The following is a 17,131-nucleotide window of genomic DNA, read 5'->3' as shown; positions in this document are numbered from 1 at the left end:
ACGTGTGTCTCTCTCTCTAACATGTGTCTCTCTCTCTCTCTCTCTCTCTAACGTCTCTCTCTCTCTAACGTCTCTCTCTCTCTAACCTGTCTCTCTCTCTAACCTGTCTCTCTGTCTCTGACGTGTCTCTCTCTCTGCATCCTGCAGAGACGCCGGTGGAGATCGTGCGTCCTCCGCAGGACGCCTTCGAGCCCCCGAGCTCGGACGTGGTGTTCGAGGCGGAGCTGAACAAGGACCGCGTGGAGGTGAAGTGGATGAGGAACAACATGATCATCGTGCAGGGAGACAAGTACCAGATGATCAGCGAGGGGAAGATCCACAGGCTGCAGGTCTGTGAGATCAGACCCAGGGACCAGGGAGAGTATCGCGTCGTCGCCAAGGACAAGGACGCCAGGGCCAAGCTGGAGCTCGCAGGTCAGTCAGCGTGTTTCAACACTTATATGAAGTATCAACTAAAAGATAAGATCAACTTCTCTGCTCCAACAATCTGACACACCTTTCTGTCACACACACACACACACACACACACACACACACACACACACACACACAGAGACAGAGACACACACACACACACACACACACACACACACACAGAGACAGAGACACACACAGAGACACACACACACAGACACAGAGACAGAGACACACACAGAGAGACACAGAGACACACATAGAGACACACACAGAGACACACAGAGACACACACAGAGACACACAGAGACACACACACACACACACACACACACACACACACAGAGACACACAGAGACACACAGAGACACACAGACACACACACACACAGACACACACACAGACACACACACACACACACACACACAGACACACACAGAGACACACAGAGACACACAGAGACACACAGAGAGACACACAGACACACACACACAGAAAGAGCAGATTAAAGATGGTTTCTCTCCTCTGCTCTGCAGCCGTTCCAAAGATCAAAACCACGGATCAGAATCTGGTGACGGACGCCGGGAAGCCGTTTGTGATGAGCGTGCCGTACGACGCGTACCCCCGCGCCGAGGCCGAGTGGATCTACGAGGGCGCCGCTCTGCCGGTCCAGAACATCGACACGTCGGCCGACAAGACGGAGTACCGGCTGAAGAGCCCCAGGAAGGAGGACCAGGGCCGATACCGCGTGGTGATCCGGAACAAACACGGCCAGGGGGAGGCCTGCATCAACCTGGACGTCATCGGTGAGGCTGCACACCCACACGCTCAGAGACAGGTGGAATATTTGGTTACACTTTACTTGAAGGTTTCTACATAAGAGTGACATGACACTGTCATAAAATAAAATAAATAATAATTATAATGTATACTTTATTAATCCCGCAAGGGGAGATTACAATGTTTTCAGTCTGTTGTTATTATGAATTACACACACATGCTCAGTACCTCTACATGCACTAATGGAGAGATGTCAGAGTGGGGGGGCTGCCCCTGGACAGGCACCCAGAGCAGTTGAGGGTTCGGTGCCTTGCTCAGGAGCACCTTGTCAGTGCCCAGGAGGTGAACTGGCACCTCTCCAGCTACCAGTCCACCACCACACTGTGGTCCGTATGGGGACTTGAACCAGCAACCCTCCGGTTCCTAACCCACCCCTACTGACTGAGCTACTGCCACCCCCATGTTTATGAATGTGTCATAAACATTATAAACAAGTCATAAACATTTATGACAGGTGAGTTAGGGTTGGTTCAGCGGGTAGAGCAGGCGCACATATACTGAGAGGTTTATGCCTCGACGCAGAGGTCCAGGGTTTGAGTCCGACCTGTGATGACCTGCATGTCTTCCCCCCCTCTCCCCTTTCTCACCTAGCTGTCCTGTCCATTAAAGGCGGAAACCTTCAAGTAAAGTGTTACCAAAATATTTTAAGAAAAATAAGTCGGAAACATTTAGACAAAGAATATGACATATTCTGACAAAAAAAGTCAGAAACATTTGTTTTTTAAATCAGCCAATCAGAGCAGAGATTGAGTGTGGTGTGTCTGCAGATGTGCCTGGCCCGGTGAAGAACCTGCGTGTGGTGGACACGGCGGACGGCGAGGTCAGCCTGGCGTGGGAGGAGCCCGAGAGCGATGGCGGCAGCAAGATCGTGTCCTACGTGGTGGAGCGCCGCGACGTGAAGCGTAAGACCTGGACTCTGGCGACCAACCGTGCCGACGCGCCCGAGTACTGCGTCAGCGGCCTGCAGAAGGAGAACAAGTACCTTTTCAGAGTCTGCGCCCAAAACCGGGTCGGCAGCGGCCCCACCGTTGCCACCGACGATGCCGTCCAGGCCAAGAACAAGTTCGGTAAGAAACTGAGCCAGTTTTTCTGAATCAGTACATGTACTCCAGTACTGAGTCCAAATGTGAGGTACTTTACTTTACTTGAGTCTTTTGTCTTCATGCCACTTTCTACTTCTACTCCACTACATTCATCTGTTCCAGCTTTAGTTACTAGTTACTTTAGTTACTAGTTACTTTAGTTACTCCGCTACATTCATCTGTTCCAGCTTTAGTTACTAGTTACTTTAGTTACTAGTTACTTTAGTTACTCCACTACATTCATCTGTTCCAGCTTTAGTTACTAGTTACTTTAGTTACTAGTTACTTTAGTTACTCCGCTACATTCATCTGTTCCAGCTTTAGTTACTAGTTACTTTAGTTACTCCACTACATTCATCTGTTCCAGCTTTAGTTACTAGTTACTTTAGTTACTAGTTACTTTAGTTACTCCACTACATTCATCTGTTACAGCTTTAGTTACTAGTTACTTTAGTTACTCCACTACATTCATCTGTTCCAGCTTTAGTTACTAGTTACTTTAGTTACTAGTTACTTTAGTTACTCCACTACATTCATCTGTTCCAGCTTTAGTTACTAGTTACTTTAGTTACTCCACTACATTCATCTGTTCCAGCTTTAGTTACTAGTTACTTTAGTTACTCCACTACATTCATCTGTTACAGCTTTAGTTACTAGTTACTTTAGTTACTCCGCTACATTCATCTGTTCCAGCTTTAGTTACTAGTTACTTTAGTTACTAGTTACTTTAGTTACTCCACTACATTCATCTGTTACAGCTTTAGTTACTAGTTACTTTAGTTACTCCGCTACATTCATCTGTTCCAGCTTTAGTTACTAGTTACTTTAGTTACTAGTTACTTTAGTTACTCCACTACACTACATTCATCTGTTACAGCTTTAGTTACTAGTTACTTTAGTTACTAGTTACTTTAGTTACTCCACTACATTCATCTGTTCCAGCTTTAGTTACTAGTTACTTTAGTTACTAGTTACTTTAGTTACTCCGCTACATTCATCTGTTCCAGCTTTAGTTACTAGTTACTTTAGTTACTCCGCTTCATTCATCTGTTACAGCTTTAGTTACTAGTTACTTTAGTTACTAGTTACTTTAGTTACTCCGCTACATTCATCTGTTCCAGCTTTAGTTACTAGTTACTTTAGTTACTCCACTACATTCATCTGTTCCAGCTTTAGTTACTAGTTACTTTAGTTACTAGTTACTTTAGTTACTCCGCTACATTCATCTGTTCCAGCTTTAGTTACTAGTTACTTTAGTTACTAGTTACTTTAGTTACTCCACTACATTCATCTGTTCCATAATCGGTAGTTGCTGCCGTAGAAATCTGCGAGGAGAGAAAGCCCTAGGACTTCGGTTAAGAAGCTTACTAATTAACATTCCTGTGTTTGTTTTCTGCTGCCAGACGTTCCCGACGCTCCAGAGAATGTGGCGGTCGGCGTGGTGAACCGGTTCGGTGCCACCGTGAGCTGGGAGCCTCCGAAGCACGACGGCGGCTCGGAGATCACCGCCTACGTGATCGAGCTGCGCGACAGGACGGCAGTGAAGTGGGAGGCGGCCATGGTCTGCGGCGCCAAGGACCGCACGGCCACGCTGAGTGACGTTGTGGAGAACAAGGAGTACATCTTCAGAGTCCGAGCTGAGAACAAGGCCGGCATCGGACGGCCCAGCGCCGCCACCAAACCTGTCAAGATCATGGATCCCATTGGTGAGTTGAAATTTATTACATACATGGATAAAAAACACTAAGTAAGGACAAATATAAATGTATATATTGGGCCCTTGCACCTGCAAATGCACCTGCGCCCATCTGTGGCCCATGGGCGTGCTGGTCTTACAGGGAGGTGTGTTCAGGTGCATTCTGGGCGTGCTGGTCTTACAGGGAGGTGTGTTCAGGTGCATTCTGGGCGTTCTGGTCTTACAGGGAGGGGTGTTCAGGTGCATTCTGGGCGTTCTGGTCTTACAGGGAGGTGTGTTCAGGTGCATTCTGGGCGTTCTGGTCTTACAGGGAGGGGTGTTCAGGTGCATTCTGGGCGTTCTGGTCTTACAGGGAGGTGTGTTCAGGTGCATTCTGGGCGTGCTGGTCTAACAGGGAGGTGTGTTCAGGTGCATTCTGGGAGTATTGCTATCTTGAGGCAGTGGGAAGTGATGGCACCATTGACCATCAAAAACCTGGTCTAAAGTCAATAACTCAGCATTTCATTGTTATTTTAACAGAGCATTAGTAAAATGCTCCTAGGCTCGTGCACAGCACGTGCACACTATGCTTGTTACACACACAGGGACACACACACACACACACACGCAGGGACGCACAGCAGCACACACACATGCAGAAGATTACAAATAAAAATATTACGGTGCAAATCCTCCATCATAACAGCAATGCTCCAAGGTCCAAACGCGCCTGGCTTTTAAAGGGAATGGGAGATGATCTCTGATTGGTTGATTGCATGTTACGCCCAAAACACACCTCTGATTAATGAAGACACTAAGAACAACCCTTTAGAACCATGACCCCGGCGCACGGACCCTTTTTTCAGCCGTCAAACTACCAGAAGTGGATTTGGACGCCCTAAACACACCTGCAGCAGGCGCTAAACACCGTGCACTAACATTGTTAAAATAGGGCTGATTGTCTGCAAAAGGAACAAAAACCCTGAGACAATCTAATTTCTTTTCCCTTGTGTGTTGCGTCTGTAGAGCGGCCGAGCCCGCCTCTGAATCTGAACTTCAGCGACCAGATCAACACGGCTGTGACGCTGACCTGGGAGACGCCCGCCAGCAACGGCGGCAGCATGATCACCGGATACATTATCCAGAAATGTGACGACGGCACCGACAAGTGGCTCCGTTGCAACGCCAGGCTGTGTCCGGATCTTTCCTACCGGGTACAAACTCACTGCCGGGTCTAGGCAAACATTTACACAGAGAAACATTTACACAGAGAAACATTTACACAGAGAAACATTTACACAGAGAAACATTTACACAGAGAAACATTTACACAGAGAAACATTTAGACAGAGAAACATCTACACAGAGAAACATTTACACAGAGAAACATTTACACAGAGAAACATTTAGACAGAGAAACATTTACACAGAGAAACATTTAGACAGAGAAACATTTACACAGAGAAACATTTAGACAGAGAAACATTTAGACAGAGAAACATTTAGACAGAGAAACATTTACACAGAGAAACATCTACACAGAGAAACATTTACACAGAGAAACATTTACACAGAGAAACATCTACACAGAGAAACATTTAGACAGAGAAACATCTACACAGAGAAACATTTACACAGAGAAACATTTACACAGAGAAACATTTACACAGAGAAACATTTAGACAGAGAAACATTTACACAGAGAAACATTTAGACAGAGAAACATTTACACAGAGAAACATTTACACAGAGAAACATTTAGACAGAGAAACATTTACACAGAGAAACATTGACACAGAGAAACATTGACACAGAGAAACATTTACACAGAGAAACATTTAGACAGAGAAACATTGACACAGAGAAACATTTAGACAGAGAAACATTTACACAGAGAAACATTTAGACAGAGAAACATTTAGACAGAGAAACATTTACACAGAGAAACATTTACACAGAGAAACATTTAGACAGAGAAACATTTAGACAGAGAAACATTTAGACAGAGAAACATTTAGACAGAGAAACATTTAGACAGAGAAACATTTAGACAGAGAAACATTTAGACAGAGAAACATTTAGACAGAGAAACATTTAGACAGAGAAACATTTAGACAGAGAAACATTTAGACAGAGAAACATTTAGACAGAGAAACATTTAGACAGAGAAACATCTACATATATCGTGACATGACACTGTCATGAACGTGTCATAAACATAACATAACATAAGTCATAAACATTTATGACTGCTGTCATTAAGTGTCATTTGGTTTTTGTCATTGACAAGTTGACATTGTTTGGGTTGTCTTGATTATGACAACTTGTCATTAATCAAAGTGACATTACCAGAAGTTATCTTAGTCATGACAAGTTGAAATTGACCAGGATGACATTACCAGAGGTTGTCTTTGTGACAATGACAAGTTGACATTATGTCATCCTGTTTAATGTCAAGTTGTCTTAATAAGGGCACTCCAAAGAAATGTAATGTCAAGTTGTCATGACCAAGACAACTTCTGGTAATATCATCCTGGTTAATGTCAACTTTTGACCACATTTTAATAACTTGGAAAAATGTCTCAAAATAAAACAAAATAATATAGGGGTGTCATTATTAAGCCTGGGCTTTTTGGTGTGCGATGGCACTTCTTAAAACATGTCTTATGTAGCCCAGGCTTAATAATGACACCCCTATATTATTTTATTTTATTTATAAACATCTAATAATATCATAAAATGTTTATGTCAAGTTGTCATGACCAAGACAACTTCTGGTAATGTCACTTTGATTAATGTCAAGTTGTCATAATCAAGACAACACAAACAATGTCAACTTGTCAATGACAAAAACCAAATGTCACTTAATGGCAGAAGTCATAAACATTCATGACTTGTTTATAACGTTCATGGCACGTTCATGACAGTGTCATGTCACGATTATGTCGATACCTTCAAGTAAAGTGTTACCAACATTTACACAGAGAAACATTTACACAGAGAAAATACGTTTTCTATCGCAGTTTCGTCTCCAGATGGAGTTTATCTTCGACAGAGTTTGTCTTTTTTGTTTTATGAAGTTGTATTTCGCATTATCATCTTGTTTATCCTTAATCCTTTGTTGTTGTCTCCAGGTGTCCGGTCTGAAGCCTGGTCAGAAGTACCTCTACAGAGTCTGTGCCGAGAACGCCGCTGGCGTCTCCGATCCAACGGAGCAACTCGGACCTCTGCTCGCAGACGACCCTCACGGTACGAGACAAACCGTAGAATCACCACACGAAATGACAACAAGAGTCTTAAATTCACCTACTTTAGGGCTGTCAAGCAATTTAAATATAAAAGTATGATTAATCACATGATTGTCCAAAGTTAAGTCCCAATTAATTGCAAATGAATTTCACATTTTTGTCTGTTTTTAAAGGGAGATTGATCAAGTTTTTAATGCTCTTAACATCAACATAGAAGCAGGCAAATGTGCTTGCTTTATGTAAATGTTAATATTATTGTCCAGCTGTGTCAGTTGCAAACTCTCTGGGGTTAAAAGGAATTTGTGTTAACCTGTTAATATCTGTACCTATATATACCTGTCAGTGACTCAAACTAAACATCTGTCTCTCTTGTCAGTGGGTCCGACCTTTGACCTGAGCGGCTTCAGGAACGGTCTGGAAGTAATCGTCCCACAGCCTCTCACCATCAGAGTCCCGATCACCGGGTACCCGACACCTGTTGCCAAGTGGAGCTTCGGAGAGAAGGCGCTGAGCACCGCCGACGAGCGCGTCTCCATGGTGACCAAGCCCACATACACGGAGCTGACGGTGGCGCCGAGCGTGCGCCCGGACAAAGGCACCTACACGCTGCAGCTGGAGAACGACGTGTCGTCCATCTCTGGAGACATCGAAGTCAACGTCATCGGTAACAAGAAGTTCTCTGGGATTTAGAAAGGCATTTCATAATAATTTGAAAAAGACTTGTTTTAGTTTAAAGACTTTTGTCAACCAAACATTTGCAGTTTTTTTCGTCCATGCTCTACTTTTCGTTTTTGATGTTTTTAATGTATTGTTTCTTGTATTTTCCCAGCATGCCCCAGTGCTCCCAAAGACTTTAAGGTGGCCGAGGTGACCCGACACCACGTCCATCTGATGTGGGAGGCGCCAGAGCACGACGGAGGAAGTCCAGTCACACACTTCCAGATCGAGAAGAGAGAAGTGTCCCGCAAGACCTGGGCCAAGGTACAGCGCGGTGTTCACTGTGTGGCCGAGTCTTTTACAACCTTTAGGGCGTATTCACACTTGGTCCAGTTGCCTCGAACCGTGACCAAGCACTATTGTCCCCACTCCCCCGCTGGCCTGCACTCACACTGCAATAAAACAATCAGGGCCAGAGCACACTTACAACATTACATTGCAGGACTCGCAGCCTACAATTCCCATTAATCTGTAAGGTAAGAACCAGACCCGAGCGCGTTTAGCGATCACACTGATGCATACCGTGCCCGAGTCCAACCGAACCGTGCCCTGGCCCGTCTCTTTCAAGCAGGCCCAGGCACAAATAAGCGTGCCCCAGCACCGATAAGCGTACAGTGCCCGGGCACGGCATGGAACGATCACACTAGTCAAACAAACTGGACTTTGGGGTCAAACATTCTCCGCCACGGTTTAACTGGGCCAAGTGTGAGTACGCCCTTACAGGCGGAAAGGGTTCAGACACAAAGTGAACTCAAACTGCCAACCCTAGCTTTATTCATTACTATGTTGATGTTGTTTCTGTCCAGGTGGCTACCGGCATCCTGGACCTGGAGCACACTGTCACAGACGTGCTTGAAGGAAAGGAGTATCTGTTTAGCGTCACTGCCTGCAACAAGTGCGGACCCGGAGAGCCGGCATACATCGACGAGCCCGTCAACGTCTCCTCTCCCGCCAGTGAGTATTTATTCAGCCAAGTTACATCTACACTGCTACGTTTTGGTTTAAACGTAGAAATATCTTCTGCTACGTTACTCCCTCTCATTCCCCCTGCTCTGGTGTTCCCCCCTCTCATTCCCCCTGCTCTGGTGTTTCTCCCTCTCATTCCCCCTGCTCTGGTGTTTCCCCCTCTCATTCCCCCTGCTCTGGTGTTTCTCCCTCTCATTCCCCCTGCTCTGGTGTTTCCCCCTCTCATTCCCCCTGCTCTGGTGTTTCTCCCTCTCATTCCCCCCTGCTCTGGTGTTTCCCCCTCTCATTCCCCCTGCTCTGGTGTTTCCCCCTCTCATTCCCCCTGCTCTGGTGTTTCTCCCTCTCATTCCCCCTGCTCTGGTGTTTCCCCCTCTCATTCCCCCTGCTCTGGTGTTCCCCCACTCTCATTCCCCCTGCTCTGGTGTTTCCGAGCCCCTAAACCCCTTCTGACCCGTTTTGGTTTATAATCTGGGGGTTGTGTTTCAGTCTCAACGGCTGCAAATGGAGACCTTTGGCAACACCGACACTGACGCCAATGTTGGTGTACCGAGATCACTTTGGGCTAAAAACTCAAACGCTTAAAAACCAAAACGTAGCGCTGGAGATGTAGCCTGAATCTGACTGCAAGTAACTCCCACTGAAGCCGGCCGGATATTTTTACATACATCCCAAATTTGATCTCCGTTATGTCTTTTTCCCCAGCTGTACCTGATCCTCCCGAGAACCTGAAGTGGCGTGATAAGAGCGGCAAGACCATCTTCCTGTTCTGGGAGCCCCCGAAGTACGATGGCGGTGCCCCGATCAAAGGCTACGTGGTGGACAAGTGTCAGCGCGGCACCGACAAGTGGGAGCCCTGCGGAGACCCCATCCCTGAGCTGAAGTAAGAATAAACCGTCCGTCAAACACTGGCCTTAGGACATTTGTGACTTGTGTCCTGTTGTATATTTTGGGACAGTCTTGCATAAAACTCCATGTTTTGTGCCGACAGGTTCCAGGTGAGCGGCCTGATCGAGGGCCAATGGTACGCCTACAGAATCAGAGCTTTCAACAAGCTGGGAGCCAGCCGACCGTGCAGAGCCACCGATGAAATCCAGGCCGTTGACGCCAGAGGTAAACATCCCCAAATATCCTGTATGTTCCCTGTAACACTTGTCTTTAAACCCTCCACAGAGGCTCCAGAGATCCTGTTTTGTTCTCTCTGACTCTTGTCTTTAAACCATAGACTGTATAATATTTATGGACAGCACATGTGTGATGTCACCCATTGGTTTGTGGAGATCTGCTATCTGTCGTCAAGTTTGCCGTTACCGACGCAGCCATCCTGGTTGCGGATATGACGATTTTAGAGGAGAGGGAGGAGTGAGGGAGGAGCCCTTACACTCTACATTACATTACACACTTTCACTGGCAATCACATCATAGCCACGCCCTAAAACACCCCCTATTTAAAATTAACAAGACCATAATTCACTAGATGAACATCATTCTGTGTTGCAGAAGACTTAAAACTAGCGATTGAGACCATAAACTCATTATGAAAATGTTTACTGAGGTAATAAATCAAGTGAGAAGTAGGTCACTTTCTCATAGACTTAACCGTCCTCCTTTTGCAACTGCACGTGTCGCCCCCTGCTGGAATTCAGAGAGATTGCAGCTTTAAGGAGTCTCCCCCTGCTGGAATTCAGATAGAAAGCAGGTTTAAGGAGTCTCCCCCTGCAGGAAGTCAGAGAGAAAGCAGGTTTAAGGAGTCTCCCCCTGCAGGAAGTTAGAGAGAAAGCAGCTTTAAGGAGTCTCCCCCTGCAGGAAGTTAGATAGAAAGCAGGTTTAAGGAGTCTCCCCCTGCAGGAATTCAGAGAGAATGCAGGTTTAAGGCTTCCGCATTTGCAGCACTTCGCTGAACCAGATGTGTTGTCCATTAATATTAACAGTCTATGCTTTAAACCCTCTACAGAGGCTCCAGAGATCCAGCTGGATGTGAAGCTGCTGGCCGGTCTGACGGCCCGGGCTGGCACAAAGATCGAGCTTCCAGCCGACGTCAAAGGGAAGCCCGACCCCCGCGTGAAGTGGACCAAGGCTGACCATGTGCTACGGGCCGGCGACCGCGTCACCATCGACACTCAGCCGGGACACTCCAAGCTGTCCATCGACAAGACGACCAGAGGCGACACGGCCACCTACATCATCGAGGCGGTTAACGCCTGCGGACGCGCCACCGCCACTATTGACGTCAACATTCTCGGTACAGACGTGTTTATTATCTAATCTATAAAACCTAAACTGTAGCCCAAACTGTAGCTAGCTGTTACACTAAGCCACAACATCCAAACCAGTAACCGACACAATGAACTTCTTCTTCACTTACCAGAGCAGCACTTTTAGTTTTTTTTTTATTTTATTTGTGTTGTTGTCACTCCTCAGAAGTTGAAATAGTTAGCTAATCGTAGAAATAGCTAACTGTAGAAATAGCTCAAAGTTGAAATAGCTAACCGTAGAAATAGTTAGCTAACCGTAGAAATAGCTAACTGTAGAAATAGTTAGCTAAAAGTATAAATAGCTAAAAGTAGAAATAGTTAGCTAACAGTAGAAATAGCTAAAAGTAGAAATAGCTAAAAGTAGAAATAGCTAAAAGTAGAAATAGTTAGCTAACCGTAGAAATAGCTAAACGTTGAAATAGTTAGCTAACCGTAGAAACAGCTAAAAGTTGAAATAGCTAAAAGTATAGCTATAATAGTTAGCTTAAAGTAATGGCTCAAAGTAACTTGGAGAAATGGTTGAAACATATCAGCTTCACTTCAAGTAGTAGGAGCCTAGAAGGATTGTAGTAGTGCGATTTCTGACCAAACCGACCTAAATATTAACAGTTCAGTTGTATGAAACAATGAACAAAATCCACTTTTATATGATGAATTGTGTTATACATTTGGAACATACATTGTGAGTTGATGAAGGGGTACGTGATTCATCTGACAGGGATTTGGGCTTTTGGTTTAAGCAGCAAAGAAGCCTTCAAGTTAAAGTTACCTGTTAGCGTAAAGAAACCATTCCAAACACATGCTTAGCCACCATGTTGTTGGATATGAAATCAAACAAACCATAAACACCGGACAAATTATTAGAAAGACTTTAATCTTATCATCAGACCCAAACAGAATCTGCAGACTTCAGTGGTGATCCAGAATGAAAATCTGCAGAATTTAGTGGACAGTTTTAAGTGATGTGTTATTTCAATTCTTTTTTTAATTAGTTTAAAATCTGCTGGAAATTCTGCGTCCGCAGACTCTGTGTGTTATAAAAATCTAATTCAGTGTTTTCAGCATATTTTACATCCTGCTTCTTTAGAAATGAGAGTCAAAGTGTTTTTTTCCTGACACGTAACCAGCCTGAACGAATATGAAATGAGTGATTTTTCATTTTGCATCCTGTCCTCTTCAGATAAACCCGGTCCTCCAGCTGCTTTCGACATCTCTGAGGTCACCAACGAGTCGTGCTTCATGGCGTGGAACCCTCCGAGGGATGACGGCGGCTCGCCCATCACCAACTACATTGTGGAGAGCCGGCTAATGGACAAAGAGGAGTGGGTGAAGCTGTCGGCCACCGTCAAACACACCACGTTCAAAGCCTGCAAGCTCACTGCTCTGAAAGAGTACGTGTTCAGGATCAGCGCTGAGAACCAGTACGGCATCGGCGAGCCCGCAGAACACGTGCCCATCATTGCCAAGTATTCCTTCGGTACGTTGGTTTCCACCACAGTCTCACTTTCTATCAACTACGGTTCCTTCAAAGACAGAAAGAATGAACTCTCTAGCTGTTATTGTTTTTATTTTAGATCCATTTAAACAGGATCATATGAACAACAATCTCCTCTGTTCTCTGAGGGTTAACGACTGTATTTACTGGTATGAAACATAAATATCCCATAATAAATGCCTCTTCGGTCTGTGCCAGATCCTCCCGGCGCTCCGACCAGAGTCACGCCCTCCGACATCGCCAAGGACGCCGTAACTCTGACATGGTTCGAGCCGGACGAGGACGGTGGCAGTCCCATCACCGGGTACTGGATCGAGAAGTTCGACCGGGAAGCTGACAAGTGGATCAGATGCAACAAACTGCCCATTAAAGACACAACATTCAGGTACAAAACCACAAACTGCCCATCAAAGACACAACGTTTTGGTACAAAACCACAAACTGCCCATCAAAGACACATCGTTTTGGTACAAAACCACAAACTGTCCAGAAAAGACACAACGTTTAGGTACAAAAGCATAAACTGCCCAACAAAGACACATGGTTTTGGTACAAAACCACAAACTGCCCAACAAAGACACAACATTCAGGTACAAAACCACAAACTGCCCAACAAAGACACAACGTTTTGGTACAAAACCACAAACTGCCTAACAAAGATACAATGTTTTGGTACAAAAGCACAAGCTGTCCAACAAAGACACAACGTTTAAGTACAAAACCACAAACTGCCCAACAAAGACACAATGTTTTGGTACAAAAGCACAAGCTGTCCAACAAAGACACAACGTTTAAGTACAAAACCACAAACTGCCCAACAAAGACACAACGTTTAAGTACAAAACCACAAACTGCCCAACAAAGACACAACGTTTAGGTACAAAACCACAAACTGTCCAGAAAAGACACAACGTTTAGGTACAAAAGCATAAACTGCCCAACAAAGACACATGATTCAGGTACAAAACCACAAACTGCCCAACAAAGACACAACATTCAGGTACAAAACCACAAACTGCCCAACAAAGACACAACGCTTTGGTACAAAACCACAAACTGCCCAACAAAGACACAACGTTTAAGTACAAAACCACAAACTGCCCAACAAAGACACAACGTTTTGGTACAAAACCACAAACTGCCTAACAAAGATACAATGTTTTGGTACAAAAGCACAAGCTGTCCAACAAAGACACAACGTTTAAGTACAAAACCACAAACTGCCCAACAAAGACACAACGTTTAAGTACAAAATCACAAACTGCCCAACAAAGACACAACGTTTAGGTACAAAATCACAAACTGCCCAACAAAGACACAACGTTTAGGTACAAAATCATAGCCGTGAAAGATGGAAGATATACATGTATATACGTATGAGATAGACTTGGAAGATACCTACTTTAGGGCTCTCAATCGATTAAAATATTATAATAAACCCAAATTATGCCAACCATCCTCTAGCAGACGGTGAAAAGTGAAAGTTTGAGTGCAGTTTCTCAGTGAACCTATGAATAAGAAGATAGCAGTTGAAGATGTATGAATTTGTGTCAAATGTATCTGTTTGTTTGAATGGGAAAACATGTCGCAGAAAATGTTGAATTTTTGAGAAATTATGAAAGTTTCGAATGAGTAAAGTCATAGCTGGTTGTTCCTAATTGAGCTGAATATTTAGATGTTTGAATGAAGTTTTTACGTGGGAAAATGGGGAAGAAGTTACGGTTTGAATAAAGGACCACACTCTGAAATCACACAAGTTAAGACTAGAAAGTATGACACCAAGACAATCATGTCACATCTAACATTAAAGAATAGCTAAATATGTAAGATCCCCAGTCTTTATATAAGTTTTTAATGCTCATATCAACATGGAAGCAACGTTCTTGTCGAGAGGCGACAGAATTTTGACAGAATTTTGACAGCCCTATTTTATGTGAATGAAATGTGTTGACTGTTTGTTTCCTGTGTGTGTTTCCAGGGTGAAGGGACTTACCACCAAGACGAAGTACAGCTTCCGTGTTCTGGCGGAGAATCTGGCCGGACCTGGAAAACCCAGCGTGGAGACGGATCCCGTCCTCATCAAAGATCCCATCGGTACGTCACATGTCCATCAGACATTACTTTAGTTAAGTCGGAAACCTAAAGATTACACGTTAATTACTTAAAGCTCCGTTGTGTAATGTTTTGAGTTGATTTTTAGCCAAAACCCCTTTGTTCTTTCACAAATATGAGCTCATTCATGTGTAATTACTTCCACCAATTTATCAGAGTATTCTTGTAAGTGTAGAATCTGACATTCAGAATCATTCAGAATACATACGAGCGACTCGCTCGATTGACGGCCGCCATGTAGCGCCTCCATCTTTATAATACATTAGCCAAAGAGGGACATACCTCCATCTTTATAATACATTAGCCAAAGAGGGACATACCTCCATCTTTATAATACATTAACCAAAGAGGGACATACCTCCATCTTTATAATACATTAGCCAAAGAGGGACATACCTCCATCTTTATAATACATTAACCAAAGAGGGACATACCTCCATCTTTATAATACATTAACCAAAGAGGGACATACCTCCATCTTTATAATACATTAGCCAAAGAGGGACATACCTCCATCTTTATAATACATTAACCAAAGAGGGACATACCTCCATCTTTATAATACATTAGCCAAAGAGGGACATATCTCCGCCTTTCGCGCTTTTACAGTCAGTGGCACCGTGACGAATGCCAGGGGGAGATTACTTGCGACTGCCGGCAGATTTGAAAGCCTGTTGAAGATGGAGGATCACACCTATTCTCTAGGACATGTAACGGAGTCGCCAAGGAAGTTAAAAAGAGAATTAAACGCGACGCAAAGCAATAAGACCAAAGTTAATATTGGAGTGGCTTTTCCAAGATGGAAAGAGCTAATAAGGAGCAAGTATGAAATGGTACCAAAATAAGGAAAACGTAAAACTATTATTACACTGGAAGGAACACTCACGGATGAAGTTGTACTTCTTGGAATAATACGGCCACCGTAGGAGTTAGAACGTGCTCTGAATGGGAGGGGCTAGAAAGTCATATTCAGTTGGTTGTCATATACAATTGATGGGATAGATGGGAGAAATTCTTACACAATGGAGCTTTAATTGGCATGAGAGGTATAGACTCTTCCTACAAACTGTCCTTACAAACACCTGGAAATCAAAAATCAGGGCTTTTTAATAAACCTGACACATCATTTTAATTTGTAACTTTTCATTCTTGTCCTTAAATGTACTCTTTCTGGCTTATTTGAATGATTGATGATTGATGATTTTGATGTTTTTTTATCATACTTACACGGACACACATACACACACATTGATTGTGATTGTCCTTTGTATTTTGAAGTTGCTTTTGTGCTGTATGAATAAAGTTGCCTCGACTTCTGCAGATCCTCCGTGGGCTCCCGGTAAACCCGTCATCAAGGATGTTGGTAAGACGACGGTGCAGCTGGCGTGGACGCGGCCAGAGCACGACGGCGGCGCCAAGATCGAAGGCTACATCGTGGAGTTCCAGAAGACTGGCAGCGAGGAATGGATCCGCATCGCCGAGGACATCCCGCAGACGGAGACGCCGCTGACGGGCCTGATAGAGAAGCAGGAGTACTCGTTCAGGGTCAAAGCCGTCAACAAGGCTGGCCAGAGCGAGCCCAGCGAGCCCAGCCAGCCAATCGTCTGCAAGGAGAGGCTCTGTGAGTAACACACAACGGGCCATTTATCTAAACTACATTTCTAAGATTTTATTTTTCACCGATAATTAGGTCTCTATGTTCCCACAGTTCCCACATTTCTAAGATTTGTTTCAAATTAGGCCCTATGTTCCCACAATACAAGACCTAATTTTGAAAATGTCCTAGAAATGTGGGAACATAGGGCTGTGGGACCATAGGGCTGTGGGAACATTGGGCTGTGGGAATATTGGGCTGTGGGAACATAGGGCTGTGGGAACATAGGACTGTGGGAACATAGGGCTGTGGGAACATAGGGCTGTGGGAACATAGGGCTGTGGGAACATAGGGCTGTGGGAACATAGGGCTGTGGGAACATAGTGCTGTGGGAACATTGGGCTGTGGGAACATTGGGCTGTGGGAACATTGGGCTGTGGGACCATAGGACTGTGAGAACATTGGGCTGTGAGAACATTGGGCTGTGGGAACATAGGGCTGTGGGAACATTGGGCTGTGAGAACATAGGGCTGTGGGAACATAGGGCTGTGAGAACATATGACTGTGGGAACATAGGGCTGTGGGAACATAGGGCTGTGGGAACATAGGGCTGTGGGAACATAGGGCTGTGGGAACATAGGGCTGTGGGAACATAGGACTGTGGGAACATAGGGCTGTGAGAACATATGGCTGTGAGAACATAGGGCTGTGAGAACATATGGCTGTGAGAACATAG

At 44.6% G+C, this 17,131-nt stretch overlaps 1 protein-coding gene across 1 annotated transcript in view; it reads left to right on the top strand.

Moving 5' to 3' along the window:
* The window catches only part of LOC144525886 (titin-like), a 263,814-nt gene that overhangs the window by 128,795 nt on the left and 117,888 nt on the right, over positions 1–17,131 (top strand). Inside the window, 16 exon segments of the mRNA XM_078262949.1 lie at positions 148–414; positions 951–1,220; positions 2,022–2,321; positions 3,740–4,042; positions 5,038–5,225; positions 7,146–7,260; positions 7,636–7,923; positions 8,089–8,240; positions 8,783–8,930; positions 9,645–9,822; positions 9,931–10,052; positions 10,894–11,181; positions 12,375–12,671; positions 12,888–13,074; positions 14,668–14,783; positions 16,123–16,422. Coding sequence (XP_078119075.1) covers positions 148–414; positions 951–1,220; positions 2,022–2,321; positions 3,740–4,042; positions 5,038–5,225; positions 7,146–7,260; positions 7,636–7,923; positions 8,089–8,240; positions 8,783–8,930; positions 9,645–9,822; positions 9,931–10,052; positions 10,894–11,181; positions 12,375–12,671; positions 12,888–13,074; positions 14,668–14,783; positions 16,123–16,422 — 3,519 coding nt within the window.

The sequence above is a fragment of the Sander vitreus genome, chromosome 11 (assembly GCF_031162955.1).
Source record: "Sander vitreus isolate 19-12246 chromosome 11, sanVit1, whole genome shotgun sequence".
Classification (NCBI taxonomy): Eukaryota; Metazoa; Chordata; class Actinopteri; order Perciformes; family Percidae; genus Sander; species Sander vitreus.
This window is presented reverse-complemented; position numbering and strand designations above follow the sequence as displayed.